At 41.9% G+C, this 23,755-nt stretch overlaps 1 protein-coding gene across 1 annotated transcript; it reads right to left on the bottom strand.

Moving 5' to 3' along the window:
• Positions 1 to 397: 397 nt before the first annotated feature.
• LOC133891916 (transcription factor BHLH094-like) lies at positions 398 to 3,580 on the bottom strand. The gene is made up of 6 exons (XM_062332627.1): positions 3,163 to 3,580; positions 2,092 to 2,298; positions 1,821 to 1,886; positions 1,607 to 1,675; positions 1,453 to 1,524; positions 398 to 794 (listed from the first exon to the last, which is right to left on the bottom strand). Exons 1-6 carry the CDS (start codon positions 3,406 to 3,408, stop codon positions 663 to 665), a joined length of 792 nt encoding a protein of 263 aa, XP_062188611.1. The 5' UTR covers positions 3,409 to 3,580; the 3' UTR covers positions 398 to 662.
• Positions 3,581 to 23,755: the final 20,175 nt, after the last annotated feature.

Genomic DNA, 23,755 nt, shown 5'->3' with positions numbered 1-23,755 from the left:
CGGACCAGTCAAAAAGGGAAATCAGACAGCGCAAAGAAACTGGCTTTGCGATTGTGGCCCTCAATTCATGGGTGAGAATGAGATGCCACCACAACGAACATTGAACCTTTCCTGAATCCTTTGCCGGACCGCGAGTTCAGTAAACAGAAACTTGACAAATCACTAGGCTTTTGATCTTCCTTTTGACCTTGAGGGTAACTCGGGCGGTGAACCTCGCACAAGTTCAACATCTCATCAAAACAAACCATCATAGGTGGAAAACTCTCCAAAATCGATTCGCAAGCCACTAGTCCTGAGTCCTGACAAACAAGTAATTGGTTTTACCCAAACCAAGCAGCAGAATAAACAGCAGCCGAGGGCATCACATAGGCCTAGTCCCAAACGGCGCACCATCATATCCATAAATCAGTATTTCCATCCTTTCTTTTGTCAACCTGAGGTACAGATATCTCCTGGAATACATTATACATGCAGGTGGAAAAAAGACCATGTTTGCTCCTAGATGAATGCAACTACGGCATAATGTCCCCAAATTAGGAATAAAAATACTTTGGCGACATGATAACCAGGAAAAAAAATAAACCTAGCACCACGGACTTGATTAATCCTGGTACTCTTTATTGGCCGCCACAAGGAATTTCGTTTTGTGGGTTCCCTTGTACTCATGTCACTCTTTCATATGCATTGCCAATCTGCATGTGAAGCCAGTCTGATGTCGAGCCCTGGGCATATTCCCTTGGTGTTTGCGGATCGAATGTCGGACCAGGAGTTGTATTATATGGAGGAGCACCAAACTGCAAGAAAGCAGGCACTAGTGAAACTTATAGAACCTTCAAGTTTGCAGGCCCATTTCACAGAATAGGTACAAGCATAAAGCTGATAGAAAAGGACAACTATGCCATTTCAACAATGCGCTGATTTCAAGCTACAACACCGGTGGCCGAAACAGGAACTTCATTAGCAGTTCTTCCTATAATTTAGTAACATTTGTGACCATATTGCTAAACAGCAACAAAACTGAACTGAAAACCAAACACATGGAAATACCAGCTGAGTTCTAAACATTTAGGTTGTATAAGTACAATATCATTACTATTGTTTTAGTTCGAAATTTTGCATTTGCATTTAGGAACAAGTCTTGACCAACAAATTTTTTCATGGTTCAGATGGATCATCAAATGACTTCGAAACAATATAGATTGTAAAGCTTCAGAATTCAGATAAAAGATCCATATTTTTTCTGCACACTGAAGCACAAATTCAACCAACAAAATAGAATGATATAGCTTGCGATTACTAGTATTGTAGCAGCAAGGTTGGGTCAATCTGAAATAGTAAGAACTTAAGTCGATATGATGTGCTGAAAAAAGACACGCCGCAATTCACCCTAAGCTAAATTATTTATCAAGAATCCTGGAAGCTTGGGTATTAACCATTTATGACTAAACTTACATCTTTAGACGGAAAAGCTACAGCCCCATTGCTCATATGGGCATTAACCGCTTCAAGCTTCATGGACAAAAACTGCAGAGAACAGTTCACTTAGGTGCTTGAGCAGATACAGGAAGACAATTTCACATGATGCGCAATTGCAAAGATGGCATACCTCCACTTGACACTGTAAAGATTGGATGTAATTTATTATCTCATCAAGGACTGATGCTTTCCCAATAACCTGATGAATTGAAAAAAAAGGTGACGTTTCAAAACAGAAGCATGCACTGGGAATGGACTTCGAGAGGACAGAGCCTAATGATCACATAAAAAATGAAAGTATGACAGCACAAAATTTTGAATCCATGGGGAAATTCAATTGATACCTTATTGCATCCAGGGACAATATCTTGGAGAACTTTCATCCGTTCACTTATCTTCTCTCGCCGTGCCTGTCAATACGCAGATATTGAGTTGATCAGGTCACTAAGTTGAATAACTATAATCCAACTATAGGCTACAACAACGATTGAGCATTCTAATTTCTGCGATAAATTAGTCACTACCATTACAGTCTTGTGTGAGAATATCAAAACTAGTCAAGTAAGCATCCAAAAGCCCAAGGGTGAAAAAACCATCAAAACTGTAGGAGCTTACTCTTTCTGCAAGGCTATGGCTGTCAGTTGCTTGACCTCTTCTTGCCCTCACATGAATGTAGTCTTGTTTCGGTGGCTCTGGCGGTGTAGGTTTTTTATCAACAGCCTTGCTAGCATTCCCTGAATCTGTATCATCAGCTTCTGTCCTTATATTATCATTATTGTCACTACATTTCATCGACTTCAAACGTTTTGCTTCTGGATCAGCCTGAGAAAGAGTATTCACATGAAGCATTCAAATTGAAACACTCGCCATTTTACTTTCTGGATTTAATATGCCAGGTAATTCAGCCATGAATATGCTAAAACGTAGGACAAAAAGGTAATGGTAAACTCTCCATGCATGCATGTAAATGAAGAAACAAAGTATGAGATCAAGCATCACAATTTGCAGGTTAACTACAAGAGATTCTAAGAAAGACCAAAAGCTGCACCAACATCACATAAAGAAAGTATATACTCCCTGCTTGTCCTCTCAGACCAGCACAATGCACGCTCTTGTCGATATCACATTGTCAAACAACAATTCTGGAATTGTCGACCGAACGGTAGGTTTTTCCCCGGAGTGCAACCCTTATTCTATATCGCACAGAGCTCCCCGGCTATCTAAGCCAGCAATTCAGTATACTCAAACTATTCGAACCACTTTAACTAGCTTTGATTTGAACTAATCAGGTCGCACTGTGCAAGCTAACTGCGCCGCGTAACCGCTGCGCAGAAACGGCAGCGCATCCAACCACACGGACAAGCAGATCACGGCGGCGGGCCGCCCAAGCTGCAATAATTCTGAGGCGTTCAGCTCCCCGAGGCTAAGGGCTTGTTTGTTTCAGCTTACAGATTATGATCACAAACAAGCTGAAACAAACAAGCTTGTTTATTACAATCTGTCTTCTATCAGCTTTCGTAGATTGTACGATCTAACTTTTAGAATCCAGATTTCACAATTCACAATCTGTTTTTCAGGATCCACGGCTAAAACAAAGAGGCCCCAAATCCAGAGCCCAAACCCACCAGCCCCGACACAGATCGCAGCCAATGCAGCACGGGAGGGGAGAGAGGTAACTACTCATACCAAGTCCTGGCCGCCGCCGCCACCGGTGCCGGTCCCGGAGGTGGAGACGAGCTTGGACGGCTCCTCCTCGGGCGGCGCCGCAGCCGCGGACGCGTCGCCGCGCGGCCTCCTGCGGCCGGAGCCGCCGCCGCCGCCAGAGCGTCCGCCGTTGCCCCGGTCGGCGGTGGTGACGACGGAGGATGCCTCGTGGTGGTGGTGCGGCGGCCGCCAGAGCTCGGCGGCGACCGACGAGGCGGGGTGGTCCATGCGCCAAGCGGGGGTAGGCGCGGTCTAGGGTTACGGCCTTGCGCGCGCGCGCCAGATCGGGAGAGGTGGTGGCTGGCAGTGGCAGCGTGGGCGCGCGCGGAGTCAGAGGTCAGAGAAGGCTGGAGGAAGAGACGCGATGTGAGAGTGAGAATTTTTTTTTTAAAAAAAATGGTGGGGTTTTGGGATTTGTAGATTGATGGAGGCTAGCTTGCTAGTTTACTAGTCTTGGGGTTCGAGACCGCTTTGGATTTCGGAAGCTGCCATTTACCGGCTCATAAGTGCAATGCTTGGATGAATTTCGCGTAATGAACGTTTGAAAATTGCTTTCGCTGCAACGGAAAAGTTGGTTTTACCTTGCTATATTAAGATGTCTGGATCAATATATATAGTTGATCTTTGACCTCCATTCCGACTACTATCGGGAGGCTAGGGTTTTTATGCAAACTACAGTTCACCAAATATTCTTTTTCATTAAGAAATTCGGAGTAGGGAGTCCCCACCTATATTGATTTTATTAATAAAAAAGAGTTAAAGTACAAGTACATTAGAAAATATGAACTCATCGTTATAAGAAGAAAAAAGGAGAGAGAATATATAGTCGTGTCATCCCTATGTAGAGAATTAATTGGTCTTGTAACGGTAGCTCCGCAAGTTAAAATCGTAGACAACGGCGTGAAAAATAGAGACAACTTCATCATCTTAAGCATTAACAATCAAAGCACTATACGATTTTCACAGTCGTCAAATAGAATTATGGTAATATTAGATCACACATAAACGGGGAAATGACCTTTGTCAGGGATAGTGACATGCAATTTCAAGCAAATGGGGCAAGCGCTCACACTAAGCGTTCTCTGGCTTCAAAATATTTCTGTGCAGGAAGGTTTGGGCGGGTGCTAAGCCTATCATTACAAAGCAACAAAGCAAAAAGTTGATCTTGGAGGGAACAGGCGTAGACAAGATGCATTTAGCAATCGGATCAACCAAGCCGGAGGATCGAAGCATGGCATAAGACTACCTAATCATATTTCTTTTATTTCGTTCTTTTTTTGATTTTTTTTCGTTCCCATTCCTTTTATTTCTTCTCATCTCTAACAGCTTCCCTTTGAGGGGAATCGCGAAGAGAAAGGAGAGAGAATCCCGTTATAAAGGAAATAACTCTGAGAATTCCGTCGTGAAAAGAACCGTGAAGGAAAACTATTGAAACGCTGAAAGGAACGAGAATTCCTTCACGACGGAAATCTCTCCTACGAAGGGAAGCCGTTGGGTTCAACCTAAGCCGCGGCTGAACTTAATTCACGCTTAGGTGCTACGACAAGAACGCCACAGTTGTCAAAAGGTGCCATGAGGAGAGATCAAGAGAGCCAGAAAAAGCAGAGTGGATAGACGTGTGAGGGTGAGTGGTGTGGGACTGTGGGAGAAATGGCATGGAAAGCCAAGCAAATGGTCCAATCTCGAGCTCTATGGTTGGTCTGTCTTGGTACCGGTGGATTTTATTTTGAATGACGTGTCAAGGAAGTTATTCTTTAATTTAGAAATAATAGACATATTTTTTTATAAAAGTCAAACTATATGTAACTTGACTAATATTTAATTAAATTATAATAATATCTAGTGTATAAAAATTATACAACTAGATTTATTATTCAAAATGATTTCACACTATATAGATTTTATAGATATAAATGATATATTTTATGAGAAAATATTAATTAAAATCTAACTTTAAAGACTGATAAAAAAATACATCTATTATTTCTAAATGGTGGGAGTAAGTTTGAGTAATTAGTTACTAATTATTGTAATCCAACTTTGACTAACTAATAAATCTTTTTTTATTCGAAAAAAGGTTGGCTCGGCGCTGTCGTCGTTGAGTCACTTCGATGCTCATAGAGGAGCCCAACTTTTCAGGGAAGCAGCTCCTACCGATGAATCTTGTGGACGATCTTCATAAGCAAGCAAGGATTATGTGGCACTGTGCCTATGACAGATGGGTGCTAGACGAACTTCGTAAGCAGCTCCTGCCCCAGAACCAATTATCATGGATGAATTTTAAACTATATTGTAAACGGTATGAGTTCCGTTTTTACAAATATATATGTGATGTCAAGTTTGTTATAGATGATTACAATTTTGTCTGTGACAGAGCTATACACAGATAAATCTAAATAAGATCTGAGTATGTAATATAGCTATACATATGTCAGTTTTACAATACACCCATATATGTTTTTTTAGAAAAATCGTCTGCGTGTATTAAGAGTCACAAACAGATTTTAAGTAAACTTGTTTGTATACAGTATCACAGATGAATTAAAAAAAAAAGCTGTTTGTGTGTGAGATTTTCTCTTCAAAAATAATTTTGCTTCCTAGTTATCCTTGTGATACGGCATACTCCCTCTGGTTCTATATCAGGGGGTTTTCCGCATAGTCTTAAAAAAGCTATCGTTTGGAGTTTCTATGAGCTATTCGGTCTGTTTTACTCTTGCATTTAAGAGTTGCATGCATACATGATTATTTGCATTCGTTGCTCTTCTCAGAGCCACCTTAGGACTCTAGAGCCATGTACATTTAGCAAAACAAAAATAAGATAGAAAAATATGGCGCTAACCAGCAGGAAAAGGCGCCAACTAACAGCCGAAAGGAAAAAGGTTAAAAAAAAACTTCTACCAACATGACATGCTAAAGGTCTGTAACGGTCTACCGTGTACCGCCGTTGATGCAAAAATGTCAAAAGAAAAAACTAGCAAAAAAGACTAAGGGGAGTACTCGATCCTTGTACCTCTTTGTTCTTAAGATAGTTGAGCACCCGCCAGTCCAACTACAGACCATTACTAATCAAAGGTACGACTCCAACGAAATTGAGTAAATAAGGGTAGAAAGGTAAACGAACGCCTCTACTTAACCACACCTTGGTATCCAAAATGTTTTTTTTTAAATATCAGCTAATATAGAATAGGAAGGAGTACATCATAGGCATCATATGCAAATGATTGGGCTTCAATAGCACGCTTTCACCATAATTTAAATAAAATTATTTTATTCATACATCATCTTGTTGTTATCTAAGATCAGGCATCATTCTGACTAACTCAGTTATACGTCAGAACCAAACAACATTATTTTTAAATCTCTTGCTCTTGTTAAGTAAGAGATAACGATTCAACCCTCGATAAAAGAAAGGGATGCTGTGTATGAATCACTCACCTAATCGGTCTTTTTTTCACAAAAATATCTCCATTGTAATGAACATCAATCGAGAAATTTCCATCAGAAATAAAAAAAAACAATAGAACATGATTCACAGTATAAATTGGTCTACGGTGGTGCCCTTCACAACAGGGAATAACACATGTTTCACAGGATCGATATCGATGCTAAGCATCCTGACCGTAGAAGCATGTGTAGGAATAACCTCATCATCCTAGCGCTCGATAGTAATGAACAAAGACATTCTATGTAGATCTGGGATGCACGATAACAACACTTAGTATATAGAATCAAACCCTAACAAAACTGCAATACAATTCAAACTCACCTCAGTTCAGGGAAGGGGATTCATCGCCCAGATCTCGAACCTCTCTCACAAAATCAAACCCTAAAAAACCTTAAACTCACTGTTACAGAATAGGATAGGATGACAACGAGGAGAGCGAGGGAGATGAACTTTGTTGCTTTAGTGAGGGAGAGGAGCGGCTTGTAAAAAAGGGGTAGTGAGAAGCGGAGAGCGAGAGGTCAAATTTAAAATAATATTTGGGTCTTTAACTATATATGTTTTATCATAGTAATATGTCTGTGTTTATCATACAGACATGGACGGATTTTACAAGAAATCATCTGTGACAATATCACAATTAGGTTCTTTAAAATTTGTCAGTGTTTGTATGATAGAAACAAACATATTTGTAAAAACTCTTTGTGAGTTCTGACATACCCAGATAGTCGGTCATGTTACATACATGTCTTCTTAGCAACCGTCTAAGTATTTTGTCAGTGGCAGTTTTAGGAATTCCTCGATGTCACTTTGTCTGCTTTCACTATTTATATGATAGTGGTGACTCACTAGAGTTGTGACGGTGACTTAAGCACTTGCTAGCATTGGTCAAAATTGGCAAAGCCTGGCTAAGAAACAAACAATCCTGGCTCAACTTAGCTGCTTGGCTTGCCAAACTTGATGGTCAAAAGTGGTTCGAGTCGTTAAGGAACTAAAATGGGAGATCAACTTGATGCGTTGAAAAGCCCAAACCATCTTGCTAAAGCGGAGCTACACTGTGCATTTTTTGAAGCATGTTTTTGTTCAATATAATACACTTGTGGAGTAATTTGTAATAATGTAGGCAAGATGTAAAACCATGTTGTGAAAATTGAACTCAACTTCTGTGAACAAAGGTTAGGCCATACAATCATCATATCGTCAAGATGACTACAATTTGCATGGGGTAAAAACCTTCATGAAAGGAAACCATCATATATAATATGCAACTCAAACTATGGTGCTATCATGCAACATTGGCAAAACAAGTTAAAGTTAAGTAATACAGCAAAATTGTACAACCACACTTCAGAGAGTGGAAACTATAGCAAAACTTTTGATTTGCATAATATACATTATCCATGCCAACTATACCAAATGTTGTCAAGTTATGCAAACCACTATTGTCTAACTCACCTAAGTTGTGGCAAACAAAAACGGGGCCACACCTAGCTTAGGCGTGAATAAAAGAATCTTGCTACAATTCATTATCTATGACATGTCAATCCAGCTCGAAAAAAGTTTGTGTGGCTAAACTTTGGCTAGAATCAAATAGTTGCCTAAGAATAGCTAAAAATTTGTGGCAAACTACGACAAAGTTCGGCATCCAACCAAACATACCTTGCACCTTTACTCTTAGTTTTGGGCTAGGTTTCAACCTTAAAACTAGCTAGAAAGGTCCAGAAGCAATAATCCATGCAAGTATTGGGCCCAGCCTATATTATACAAGCCAACATCTAACACCACAATGTAAACTGTGATACACGGAACCTCTCTTGCCATAGGAACAACAAGGAGATCCACACTAACAATGATTGTTAACCTACACTCACCACCCTTCTCAGGTGTATTTGTAGTGCGCGCTGCAATATGCACGACATCTAGTGCACAAACCACTAAGCATTGCTCTTTTTTACTATTACTAGTCGATTGTCCATGCAATGCAATAGAGGCATATTATTTGCGGTAGACAATAATCATTCTCCTTGCTTAATCCACAAAGTAGACCAAGAAATTCTTGAACTCCTTGTGTGTGTGAATACGTTAGAACACGAAACGAAACTGGAAAGTATAATTATTCATCGTTAACTAGAAAAGTACATTTGAACACGTTTGAATTCATCACCCATTAATTTTTTCCTCCAATGACGACTTATTCTACCCAAAAAAAGCAAACATGGAAGTATAAATATCAACCATTTTCTCAATATTCCACTCAATTTGTCGCCAAACACATGCAAAGCTGCCATAGCCCCTGTGACGTGGTAATTGCAATGCTTTGCTTCTAATTCCATGTCAACATCAACAGACTATTCTCTGAAATTGCCATGGTAATGGATTAGTTCATAGGCATATGATATACCTGATGTATTTCCCACCCGAGCAGTAACACCGTCAACAAATCTGTAAAGTGGGATGAATATGACTCTTAATTTGCATCTGTAACACCCTACTTTACAACTAAACATAATTATATGAAAATAGAAAATTTTGGCAGCATTTCCTCTATAGGGCGGTATAACTGACCACAAGAAAGATTACAGGCAGACAATATATGATATAATCAGCATATATATAGAAATCTTCACGACGTTACCAGCGTCTTACCACAACATATACAAAACAAACGACAGACCACCAAAACCACAACTTATAAATACCGGTTGAGTCATCGATATTGTGATGTGGTAGTGCGTGCAACTACCCAGATCCATCCCCAAAATGCACGTCAGCGTTCTAAACATACCTGTAAAAGATTTAACAGGGGATGAGATGAACTCAGCAAGTAACAACTATGAATATAAACACATCTCACTCAGTTCAAAAGTATTTGAGAATAAACCATTCTTCTCACAACGTAAAAATAACCACATGGTGTTAAAGAGAATATCTTTTCAGAGTATTTGTCGAGAAAGTAACGACAGACTCCAACCCAGTCTCCTAAAATAAAAATATGGCATTCAACTCCTAGAATTCTGTATTCGCCAGATATCATAAAAAAATGTATGAATGCCATGATGCAACTCCATTTGAGAGCTGGACGATGCCAACTTCTCATGCAACTCCATGTACCGGTACGAATCACGCACGATGGCAGTGATCGGCCTTTATCACCATATGTAGTGCATAAATGCATATGTATGCATGTGAATTGACGTCAATTCTTAATTTCCTTTTGAATGACTCATGATAAAAAACCACAACTGATTCATGAAGACAAAGGTACAATCCAAATCAATAAGAAAAGCATGGATTTAAATAATCAAATGCAACATCATCCATGATTTGAATGAATTATAAAAAATGCCATACACTTCAATTTTATTTACAAAAGAAGTAAGACATGAATATAAACATAGCACGGAATCACACCCCCACGTTACTTGCCTTTTACCAAAAGCGACGAAGAAATTCGATCAAGAACGTCCGTAAGTGGTACCACCTGTACAGGTATATTATTAGCACTAAAACATATTTAAAACACATATAATATGAAGCGTCATTCCTACGCCTGAAAACGTCGCATATACGCCTATATTTCGGAAAACCGAACAGAAAACTGTATCACATGAAATGATACACTATTTTCAATTCAGAGTCGAATCAAAGTTCTCACTAATTAGACTTTGCTCCGATGAACGAAAAGAATACTTTGACTCGAATGTCGTATCTTCGAATCAATAACGATTATCGAAACGAATCAGACTATTGATCATATGAAATGATACGACAGGAATTGATTGATTTGATTTAATCTAACCACAAACGTCTAGGAATTAACGAGGAATCACCTTCGAAGGATTGACGACGAATCCGACAAAAATGCGAAAATTCCAACTTTTCCCTTTTTCTTCCTTTTTTCTTTTTCTTCCCTTTCTTTTTTTTCCTTTTTTCCTTTTCCTTTTCTTCTCTTTTCTTTTCTTTTCTCCTTTCTTCTTCCTGGCTTCTTCTTCCTGGCTGGCTGCTGCTTGCTCTCTCTGTCTCTCGGTCAGCACACACACAAAGAGAGAGAGCGCGGCGGCCGGCTTGCACGGCAGGCGGTGGCGGCTCGCAGGCGCACGACGGCGCGCGGCAGCGGCGACGGCGCACGGCAGCGGCGCGCGCACGCAGCAGCAGTGACGGCGGCGCAGACGCGCAGCGCAGTTGCGAGGCGTGGGCCGGTCAGGCGGAGGCAACGGCGTCGTGCGGGGCACGGCAACCGGCGACAGCGAGCGGCCGGCGCGGCGGACGGCAGCGCACGGCGCGAGGAGCTCGGCAAGCGGCGTACTCAGCAACGAGGAGAGAGAGAGAAAGAAAACGTGAGCGCAAGAAGTGTCTGGATGGATCGGGTTGAGGGCCGATCCATCCGATACTTATCTTCCTTTTTTTATTTAAAACAATGAACGGTCTAAATTTATTGGGCTTACTATGGGTCACAAAGTGCCCGGAACGGACATATGAATAGCAAAAACGACGAGATGAACGCAACCACGGTCTCCGATCGTCCATACGAGCAACGGATCAAAAAGTCAAAATTCTGGTCAAATCTCTTTTTTTTTCTCTCTCAAAAAATTTGGTATTATAGCATCGTTAACTCATAATAATTGAAGAAATAAAAAAATCTAAGAACAGGGCAATGGAGATAGCCCAATAGTGATGACCTCTCCAAACTCTCATGGCAATCAAGGCATTAGCAGTGGACAACATAGTCATTCCTAGAGCTCCGAGTTCCCACCAATATAATGCTGATCAGGATCTTTAGTAGAACAATTCATGGCAACCGTAATAGCACATCAGGGGGGGATATGGTAGATGAAATGCCCACCAATGGGAAGAAGCTACGCCTAGCGCAGTTGGCCATAGCGTATTGTTGTGCCCGCGACACCCACGTTCGAGCTCCATTAGACGACAGTTCTCACCAATTTCACAGTCGGGGCCTCCCTCACTGTATTTCCCCAAAAAAAATGCCCACCAAAGATGATGAGAGGGAAAGAAGTTAAGGGAGCTCGATGGGCTTCATCATGGCCTAATTAAACAACAGTAATAATCATATAAAGAGATAGCGGACGTGCTTGTAGCACGATGTCAGCGCTCTATGGGTGGAACCAGTCCAACAGAGATTCGACCCTCATCCCGCACATTCCCTATTAAGACCTCCAATGAAGGCCTGGGTAATGGGGACCCATTGTAAAAAAAAGGTTGAAATATTGATCCCCTGCCTTCACTTCACACCTTGTTAATTGACTTCTTTGATGCCAATTTAATTCCTATGAGTTTAGTGGCAACTTCATATGTACCTGCAGCTGTTTCGTGTCGACGCTGACCACAAAGTCATCGGCCCTTGGCTGGCGACACAGAGGCCAAATGCCTTGCCGAACTTGACAATGTCGGTGCTCTTGTGGCGGGGGATGACGGGGTACATGGCGATGCATCAATCATTTTTTGGAACACGATCGGCAGTCACACCACGCCTTCAACATCAAACATCTTGCCATCCCTGCCCTGACATCCGCTCCTTAAACACCATGATATTGCATCCACTCCGCTCCATCGACTCCTCCGTCCTCGCCAACCAAAGAAGCCTATATGAAAAAAAACCAAATGCAGCCAATGTGTGGTGTGAGTGGTGTCGGCAGCCACTCAACTAGGCCCATGATGAAAGGCTGCTCAACTAGGGACAACAGAGTGGCGTCGGCAGCCCAGGATGAAAGGCTGCTCAACTAGGGCCATTAGAGGATCAGACAAGTTGAGGGACAACACGTCATCCATGTATCTTATGTTTGTGTCTCGGGGCAGTTTGTTGGTAGTTATGTTTGGTGTGAGTGCTTTCCGGATCAAGTCAATGTATTGTGACTAGGGTCTGTCTACGATGCCTAGCTGTTTAGGGGCTTGCAAGGCAAGACCCTGTCTCTCGTGCTGTGGGAAACTTTTCTTTCTCTTGTGCGGCTGTCTACAGAACTGCAAGTTCTCTGCAGAAGCGAATGATGGTCTTAGTTGTTTCGTCTTTCCCAGCCTGGGGGGAAGCTCGACTTGCTGTAAGGTGCATTTCCTACTGGCGTCCCCGCCCCCATGCTTGTTTCAAGTTGTTTGCTGTTCCGACCCATGTCACAACATAACTACAATATAATTTGCTGGAATGTTAGAGGTTTGAATGCGCACGCGAAAAGAGCAAATGTTAGGCTGCAATCTGAAGTTGCAAGAGCAACTATTGCGTGTCTACAGGAGATGAAAATAAACTCCTAGACGCCAGCATGGTAGCGGAAACTTTGGCCCCTCGCTTCACAAATAATTTTGCCCACCTTCCTGCTGATGGCGCTACGGGCAACATTCTGTTGGCCTACTCTGAAGCATACTTCTTGCTTTTTGATGTTCACACTAGTACTCACACAGTTTCGGCAACTGTCTCTATGCTAAATGACAACACAAAGTGGTCACTAACAGTGGTGTATGGTCCTTAGGACCACGCAGGAAAAAATGAGTTCTTACATGAGCTAGAGACCATAAAATCTATTATGAGGCCATGCTGGATGCTGTGGCGATTTTAACCTTATTTATAGAGCGGAGGATAAGAGCAACGGAAGAATCAATAGGTGCCTCATGCGAAAATTCAGAGACACACTGAACAATCTCCAGTTGCATGAACTCAAGCTAAACGGAAGAAGGTTTACCTAGTCCGGTCAACAAGTAAATCTTACCCTAACAAGAATAGACAGATGCTTCTACAGTTCGGATTGGGAATTGATGTTCCCTAATGCATACATATAGGCCATGCCCTCAACTGGGTTAGACCATTGCCCTTTGCTCATTGAAGGTAACCTTCTGAGAACAGGATACAGAGCTTTCCGCTTTGAGTCATTTTGGGTGAAACTGACAGGTTTCATGGACGCAGTTCAAAAGAGCTGGACCAAGCCAGTGCAGACAGATGATGCTATGATGAATTTGCATGCCAAATTCAATAGGCTACAAAAGGATTTAACAATATGGAAACAAAAGAAAGTGGGAGATACTAGGTTTCGTTTGGCGATTGCACAGGATGTCATTTTGAGACTAGACCAAGCAGAGGAAAAGCGAGCACTCAGTGCTGATGAGATTGAGTTCAGAATGTACCTGAAAAGCAAGTCAGTAGGACTTGCGGCAATTGAGAAATCGAGACTTTGTCAGAACTCCTGGCTGACTTGGATAAGAAATGGAGATGTAAACTCAAAATTCTTCTAGCTAAAAGCGAATGCAAGAAAGAGGAAGAACATTATTTAGAGCCTTCAGACCGAGCATGGCATTGCTACCTCGCATGAGCAAAAAGTTTTCAATTACTTCAAACAGCACATCGGCACGCCTAAAAAGAGGGTGTTGGCGCTGAATTGGTTCACCCTCTATTTTATCACCACATTGATCTTGAGGAGTTAGAAGAGCCTTTTGAGGAGGAGGAAGTCCTAACAACAATTAAATCAATTCCGTCTGAGAAATCCCGAGCCCCGATGGCTTCATTGGATTATTTTACAAAAAGTGTTGGACGATAATTAAGGATGATTTAATGGTTGTGCTCCAGTGCTTCTATGACTTGCGATGTGCAAACCTTCATTGCCTCACCAATGCAAACATCCTCTTGGTGCCTAAACGAGTGGATGCTTCAAAGGTCAGTGAATACAGGCCCATAAGCTTGATTAATATCTTTTCAAAAATCATCTTGAAACTATTGGCAAACAGGCTTGCACCGAGACTCAACAAAATCATATCACGCAGCCATAGTGTATTCATTAAAAAATGGTGTATACATGACAACTTCGTGTATGTGCAAAGTGCCATTTGGGAACTACAAAAGAAAAAGATGCCTTTGTTGTTTGTGAAATTAGACATTTCAAAGGCTTTTGAATCCATTAGCTAGTTCTATCCTTTTGAGGTCATGCAAGTGATTGGATTTGATCAGAGATGGCGAGATTGGATCGCACAGCTGCTTGCCACCTCCTCGCACTGTGTGCTCGTCAATGGTGAGCCATGGCTCCATATCATGCATGCACAAGGACTAAGACAGGGAGACCCCCTGTCCCCAATGCTATTCATCTTGGCTATCGATCCTTTGCAACGAATTTTGCAGCTAGCGGATCTGCCTCAAAAGGAAAAGCTAAGATGCTCACTGTATGCAGATGATGCAACCATTTTTACTAATCCAAATAAAGAAGAGATGACAGCTTTGAATGAGATTCTCACTGCTTTTGGAAAATGTTCGGGGTTGCTAAAAAATCTATCTAAGACAGAGATCCTTATGATCATATGCTAGGACTGCAACCTTGTGGAGGTCATTGAGGATTTCCCCAGTGAGATCAAGTCTTTCCCTTGTAGACTACATACAAGGAAATTGCGAAAAGTTGACCTTTAACCTCTACTTGACAAGTTGGGAGGTTGGCTACCTGGATGGAAAGGTAGAATGTTCTCGGTGGCTAGGTATGAAACTTTGGTGAAAACGATGCTCTCTTCATAACCCACATACCATCTAACAGTGTTTTTGCTCCAGAAATGGCTTGCGAAGAGGATTGACCAGATTAGAAGAGCCTTCTTTTGGAAAGGGGAGGTCCCGAAAAAGGTTAACGGGTCACATTCCCTTGTTAACTGGGGCTCTACGGCTAGGCCTAAGGACCTAGGTGGCCTAGGGATCTTGGACATTGAAAGATTTTCTAGAGCTTTACGAATCAGATGGATGTGGTACCAGTGGACCGATAAGGATAGACCTTGGGCCAATATGCAGGTCCCCTGTGAAAAGATTGATAGAGACCTTTTCATGCTTTCTACGGAGGTCACACTCGGAGACGGAAATAAGACCAGTTTCTGGCATGATAGCTGGATAAATGGAATAGCACCGAAATTAATTGCCCCTGATCTATTTTGGTGTGCTAGGAGAATGTTTCGGGTAGTGAGCAAAGAGTTACAAAATGAAAACTGGATCCGCAATCTAAAACCACTAACAACCAGAGATGAATTTTCACAATTCGTTGACCTCTGATTGGCCATCCAAGAGACTCAACTAGACCCAGCTGCGGAGGATCAAATTAGATGGAGATGGATGCAAGATGGTATGCACATGACCAAGAGTGCATATAGAATACAATTCACTAGAGTGGTGAAGCGCTACAATATGAAACCGACCTGGAAAACCCACATCGAGGCGAAATGCAAGACTTTTGCTTGGCTCCTTGTCCAAGGGAAAATCCTAGTGGCAGAAAACTTAGCCAAAAAGGGTTGGCCACATGAGCCACAGTGCAAGTTATGCAATGCAGTCAATGAAACATCAAAGAACTTGGTAAAAGATTGTACATACACCCGAGAGGTGTGGAGCTTGGTAGCTCAATGGTACGGATGGTCACAGGCGCTGAATCTTGGGGAACATAGCAGCATCCAACAATGGTGGTGCCAAGCAAGGAGGAAGATCAACAAGGAAAATAGAAGAGATTTCAACTACGGAGTGATATACTTTTGGTGGAACGTTTAGAAGGAACAAAACCGTCGAGTGTTTCAGAACCAAAGCCTGCAACCAAAGGTCGTCGCAAGGAGGATGAAGGAGGACATTGAGCAGTGATGGCTTGTGTTCTTTGAGCTTAGCTTGCCAATGCAACCCCAGTTGCCCCCTGCTCAGTGGAGTTTTTGATTAGTATGTTAGGGAGGAGTGTTTTTCTCTTAGCTTGTGTCTTTGGCTTGCAGCGTCAGTTTTTGTTTTTGGGGGGGGGGGGGGCGGGTGTGGCTTGCCCTTCAGTTGTGTTTCCTTTTCTTGACTTTCTCTAGGTGCTGTTGAGTGGCGCCTAAACCATGTTTTCTTCTCCCTATCCTATATATAACACGGCATCTCTCTTGCCGTCATTTAAAAAAAAACAAATGCAATTAGAATTCCCTACCATCACAGCACCATGGCATAGGAAGAACTAGACACCATAATCAAAATATCACATGACACTAACACATAATTAGTGAAAGCAGACGGAGTGTCACAGATAGTTTCTTAGGATCCGTCACTAACAAAATACACCCAGTCAATTGCTAAGATAGACGTTTGTAACAAGACCGTCGTTTGGGTGTGCCTAAACTCATAAAAGGTTTTTACAAATCCGTCTATTACTATCATACATACACAAACGATATTTAGAAGAAAAAAAAACCTGTCTGTAGTTAAAGACTCGGGAACTATTTTAAATTTGATCGCTCATCTCCTCTGGCTCTTCTAGCTTCACACACACGTAACCCGCTCGTCTCTCCTCGCTCTTTGGCTTCCTACACATACAACCCGCTCGTCTCCCCTCAATATAAAGCAACGAAGAGTGTTCATCTTCCTCGCTCTACTCATTGCCATCCAAGTGTTCATCTTGCACACACACAACAATGGATTTTTCTGCGTCGGAGGAGCGAGATCTGGACGTCGAATCCCCTTAAGTGCACTGAGGTGAGTATCGTAGGGTTTCCATCGTAGTTTTGTTAGGATTTGTTAGGGTTTGTGTAAGAACTCAATCTCGAGTTCCCCTATACCTCCTGTATCAGTCACTAGATCAAGTAGCTGATATGCACAGAATTTAACAAACTGATATCAAATGCATACTTCAAATAAAATAATTACCTGAATAGAGTAAATGATGATCCCGTTGACTAGAATTCACGACAGACCAGCCAGACAGAAGATCCTATAGCGAAACGAAGCGGCACAAAGTGGAACAACCCAATGCCACAGGTAACTCAGGGGGACAAGACTTTATACTTCTTATCTTTAACTTCATATGGGCCGAGGTTGGTCTCCATCTCAACAATCTGAAAGCAACAAGACTAAGAATGGAATGTACTTAACAAGTCCTAACACTACTTTAAGGGGTTGAGTAGATGCATAAGGGAGGTAACCAAGATAAAGCATACGGCTATAGTTTGGACGCAAAGCCATTTTTACATGTAGTGTGAATTCAGGTGTAACACTTGGTTTAAACCAATTAAATAAAAGCCAAGTTTTATTGATAAGAGTTGTTAGCCCTGGGGGATAACTATCCGTTCCCCAGCATTTCTCATATTTTAGCTGGTTGACGCTTAGTCTAACCAGTTTCAACGGCATACAACCGGCTTTCTCCAAAATATGGGCACACTGTCCACTCACACATCTAGGGGTACGCACACCACAAAACTAACTATTGAGGATATGTAACTTCTGTAGGGATCGGTGACGTCCTAAAAGGTGGGTGAATTAGAACACTTAGAACTATTTTAGCTCTAAAAACAACATAAGAAAAATCTATATCAATTTTTATCTAAATATGCTCTGAGTTTATATAGTGTGTCTACTCTACCGATAAAAACACTTGCAACCTATCTAAGAAGGTAAATTACAAGTAAGTAAATGCGAAAACGTAAATAAGGTAGAGAGAGCAAACTCGGCACAAGGATTTTTCTCCGTGGTATTGATGGCATGAATGCCACCCCTAGTCGACGTTGGAGCTCCACAAATGATATGCTTCTAGTTGACACCTAGTCACAGCTCTTGAGCCACCAAGTCACAAAGATAAGGCCTCCACCCGGATGAACCATCAAGCCACCAAAGCAAGGTCTCACCACTAGCATATCTTCCGGTTCCTTGCCGCCGTGATCACTTCAAAGCTTGAGCCACCAAGGTAAGGGTCTCCGCGTCCCTGTACACATGTCTCGTCGCTGCTCCATACCAAGTCGGAGGGTCAACAAGTTTGCCAGCGAGTCACCAAGACCCCAAGGTGCCGGTGTACCAAGAGGTACGAGCTTGTATCACTCCTTGATCTACTCTCTAGGTAGTAATCATCTAGAAAAATACTATCTAGGCCTATAAGCACTAATCACTCTCTAATCTTGTACTTAATTGTCTTGGATGATCACTTTAAGCACTTTGGTGGCTTGGGTGTCTTCTCAGGTGTATATGAACTTCTCTAGACTCCAGTTGCACGCCTCACCATCAAATGATTGAGTGGATGGGTATTTATAGTCTCAAACCCACGCACTAGCCGTTAACCCAACGGTTCTGAAAAGCTGTTAACACCAGATGATCTGGTAAGAATAGTAGTACTAACACCGAATCATCCGGTGAGTACACTCTCACAAAGTAGCCATTGGAACCCCACTCAAGCCACTGTGAACACCGGACACTCCGATGTAAACTTCTTCTTCATCACCGGACTTTACGGTGAGTTATCTAAGCCATCCGAGCCTCTGCATCTCCTATGCACAAATTGCTCTGGTGAATCCTCCGCTGTGCACATCTTCATCACCGGACTATCCAGTGGGTTGTCTTTGGTCAACCGACCCAATGCAACACTCTCTGGAAATATTACTCTAGTGAGGTCACTGTATTCTCCTCTTTTTCAATAATGCTCTTGTGCTTGCCTCCAGTGTGTTCAAATCAATCACCAGACTATTCAGTGGGGTCTTCTATTTCTTCTTCCTCTTTGCACTATTCATTGTCCGGTGTGTGCACTTTCATATCACCAAACCATCTGGCGTAGCACTTGTGTCTATCTTGCACACGTGTCACTAAGAAATACTCTGGTGTTTAGCAAACACTTGGCACCAAATCTTCCGGTGAGGTCAGATGCCTCTGGACACAATGCTCCGGTGTGTTCATCTATGTGAACACCGAATCATCCGGTGAGTTAATTTCTCCTAGGATTTTTTTCAATTCAACCAAACTTTGTCCTGGTTATGGTGGTTTCTTCATGTATTGCATCCATGAGACCTACTAACATATATTCTTGACAAACATATTAGTCTCATTGACTATATTATTATTAATCACCAAAATCACAAACATGGCCTAATAGGGCCATTTTCCCTACAACTTCGCATATCCATGATCGTAGACATAGCTATTCAAATAGATTTATACTCTGTAGATGTTGTATACTATATCCACACGATATGCTCAGCCTCCAACTGTTGCAAGCAGAGGAGCGAATCATATCGAGATCTCATACCCATCAAGCTTGTTGCTACATGATCCAACTACGGAATAAACATGTGTCTGGAGCATTGGATTAATTGTGGTTCGACGACTATTGCAATATCACCAGCTAGCTCTCGTACTGTGCACAATAATGAGTCTTTTCGTGAGTTTTTTTTTGCTCCCCTACCTCCAAGGTGGGTACCGAGCTTAGCTAATAGGCTATGAGATCAAATCCTACCCATACAAGATGTATGATTGCACTAGGGTGGCTTAGCATGTCGGCGCAATAATTTGGTCCTTACATGGTGGATGCAAGCATCTTCATATTAGCAATCCTCCTATGAGGACTTGCTTACCAGGAGGCATCTTTCCCAAAAGAAATACCCACATGAGATAATCCCCTAACTCGCAAAGGACTATCCTGCTCACCCCCACCAAAGCGGTTTTTATGATTTTCTTAACGCCACACCATTTTCCATCACACATACCATCAAACACCTCAACACATTTCACTCATATGAAAAGCAAGTGATCATAATAAAAAGTGATTAAGTACTCTCTGAAGAGAGAGCAAGTAACAAACCCTAAGCATACTAATTGATAAGGTTTCATCCAACATCATTATGTTATGTGTTTGGAGCATTCTAGAGTTACTATTTGAATATTGTGAGTAGTGGTTGTAGTATGGCTCGGTAAATGAATTATAACTGATACCAGCATTTAAAGAGAAATTATTATATAGCATGCATGTATAACTACCAGGTTTTAGTTCGTCATCTTATTATATTGCAAATATGGGATCAATATGATCAAGGAGTTAGGACTTGCCTTAACGAAGGTCAATTCTCGATTGGTTATGTCGTTCGAGTCTCCCAGGTTCTTAATCATTGGGTCCGGCCTTTAGTTCCTTCATCACGTCATTGCTTAGGTTCTTGGCTTCGAGCCTACATTGATTAATGACGAAAAGCACACATTGACTAATTAATGGAACACTAGAACAAAACCAAAGGAACACCCAAACGAAAGAAGACGACTCGGAAAATAACAAAAACTAATCTAGCAGAAAGACGACCGACAACTCTTAGGTAAGTGAAACTAATCTATAGAGCCTAGCAAGGTCATCTAGTGAAGCTTAGTCAAGTTTTTAACCTAGTTGTTTTATTAACTTAAGAGAAAGCCAAAACAAGTTACTATCGACTAGTTGAGCGTCTATTAGCTTAACTGCTAGAAAACAACAGCTAGAGTTTCTATGTATAGGTGAGTGTATGTGTATAAATATAAATGTATATGTAATACTTATGTATGTATGTATATGAGCATCTATACATATATATGTAATTATACCTCTAAGCGACTATATGTGCTTAAATGTCAGATTAACTACTCTAATCTATAGCACTAAACCAAGGTTATCTAGCAATTAATCTTAATTACTTCATGTTTCTTAATTGCTACTCTAATTAAGCTATATATTACTGCTATCATAAAAACATTTATTTATTTAATTAACTATGTTAAACTACTACATTAATATTATTATTAATTAATTATAATGTTAAATTATTCTATTATATTATAATGACTGATATTTATTTTTTGTAGCGGCTATATTGGTTAACTTATTACATTAATTATACTAAGATTAAATCTTATAGTTTAAAGCATGAATTAATAATCTATTCTAAACATTAATTAAAAAGCAAACCTATACTTAATCTAATTCTAAAATTATTCTAATTAACAAAAGGATTAAACATACCCTTAAACTAGGTTAACATATGCGACTAATCTACGATTATAATATAAAAATGGTTATTAAATTATCTAACTTAACTTTATTTACTAAAAGACAAATTCTAGATTAAAGGTTACAACACAAAATAAATACCGAACGAAAAAATAAAAATGACTCCAAAAATTACAAGATTTGTCAGAGAGGTAGATTATAAGTTTAGAAGAAGGTTGCCGAAAGAATTTGCAGAATCGAAGTTAAAACAGAAAAGATATGACTATCAAAAGATTTGCCTAAAACAATAATTGCTAGAAAAAGAAAAAGGCACACTATCCCGAGGACTTGGTCCATGGCCGTGGACCGAAGGGTGTTTGCGAGGGGAGTGTGTGGTGGACTGGGCTCGGTGGACTGGAGCAGGTACTGTTTTGTGGACTCGGTCCACATTTGGACTGGGTTTGAGTCGAACTGGACTGGACTTGGGTTTGGACTTGGGCTCCGGTCGAATTCCACTGGGTTCCTCTATTTTTGGGCCTGATTTAGTACAAGCGAAATGGCCCAAGGCTGCTTCAAATCAGCTGGAGGGGCCATGGCAATTTGGGCCGAGAGTTCAACTGGGCTCTTGTGCTACTAGGCCGAGTCCAAGATAGGGTCAACAGCCCATGGTGGGTTTGGGTTCAGGAAAAGGCTATGCCATCTTGGCTTTGGCCCACGTGAACAGGGACGCACATGGAAGACATCAGGAGCTCGAGCTCCTCTGGTTAGCCTGCCATGGCCGAGCTCAGAAGCTCAAGCCGGTGGCGTGGTATTGGCTGCGGTGCTCAAGCACTGTCAGCACGTCGGCCGGCGACGGGACAACCGCGCACAAATTGATGCTCTCGCGCCGGGGCTAGTCCGGCTGCGGGAGCGCACGACGGGGGGTACAACACGAAATGGCGGCTCCGTTTTACTATTCCCCGGCGCTGGTTGAGCACCAGGACGGCGCCGGTTGGCCGCCGGAGATGAGCATGGCGGTGACGAAGAAAGGCGCCGCGCACACGATCTATACAGAAAAAGAGGCTAGCTATGGGCACGCGATGAGCAAGAGCAGGGTTGGTACCGAGGCTTCGGATGGGTATGGCCGTCGCCGGAGACGAAGGTGATGAAGGTGGTGGCAGCGGCGACTCCGAGCGGCGGCCGGCGAAGCTCGCGGCCGGCAACTTGGTTCCTCGCTGGACGGGGCGGCTCATCTGGGCAACGGCCTCTCCCTCGCGCGCGAGCCAGTGCGTCGCAACGCCGGCGCGCGGCACGGCGAGGGAGGAGCACTCGGGAAAGAGAGAGATGGAGTGTTGCAGCGTTTGAGGTGGAGGAGTGCTGCTGTTCTGATTGGTTTGGGAAGGAGAAGAAATAGGAAGGAAGAGTAGTGCTAGATTTGAGAGATGAGCAGCGGCAGCGGCAGTTGCTTTTGCTGCTCCCAACTTTTACGGTTCCTGTTACAAGTAATTTTTAAGTTTATTTTTTTTATAAGATTTTTTTTTTCACAAATCATTTAGAAACGAAGCTATCGGAGATGAGAAAAAATAAAAAAAAATAGAAATGAGAAGATAAATCGGAAAAGTAACGAAATGAAGAAAATATAGTTAGAGATAGTCTAAGGTGTTGTGAGGGAACAGGAGAGCTGGTGGAAAAGATACGAAGAGGCTTCGGAAGAAAGGAAAATGTGCAGCTATCTTTGACCAATTTGGGACTGTGCATGCACGAGGTTCAGGCGATGTGCTGGCTAGGAAGAAGATGGTTCAAAAAACATTTAAATCACTCTCAGTTTTACATTTTTACTCGGAAATAAAGGCGATAACAATAATGTCGAAAATGAATATAACGTCAATAATACGAAAAAATTGGAAACGGTGTTATCGAGATGAAAATATATCAGTATCAATCGAGAATTAATAATTCAAATAAAAAATAATCAAATTTCTTGCATAATATATAACTATATTTTATCATATATTTACATAGTACACATATGCATACATAACATCATACAATAAAAAAGAAAAGAAACAGACGGGTTCAATTTTCCTTCACGCCCTACCTCTCTCTCCTCTTCCCTCCTTTCCCTTTCATTTCTCCATATCCGAGCTCACTAGCTTAAGGGCGGTCTGCTCTCCTTCTCTTCTACAGGCCCTGCCAGCCCCTCCTTTCTCCCCCTGCACAGCAAGTCTAGCTGGCCCACACGCCCTACTCTTTCCTCAAATCACACATGACAGGAGCCCCTCCTCTATCTCCATGATCGAAACAAACCAAGCACCAAATCCCCCCGAGTCTGGATCAAATACGAAAGGGGATATTAGCTGGAAGCCATCAAATGAGATTGACACTCTGGCTGACCGTAATCTCCGCGAAATCCTAACGAATCCGGACTCTATTTCTAGTATGGAGAGCTCTATCATGCCTATATATGGCCCAAGGGTTCCTCACCCAG

This window comes from Phragmites australis, chromosome 15 (assembly GCF_958298935.1).
Source record: "Phragmites australis chromosome 15, lpPhrAust1.1, whole genome shotgun sequence".
NCBI lineage: Eukaryota > Viridiplantae > Streptophyta > Magnoliopsida > Poales > Poaceae > Phragmites > Phragmites australis.
The sequence above is the reverse complement of the archived record's forward strand: the minus strand, read 5'-3'. Positions and strand labels throughout refer to the sequence as shown.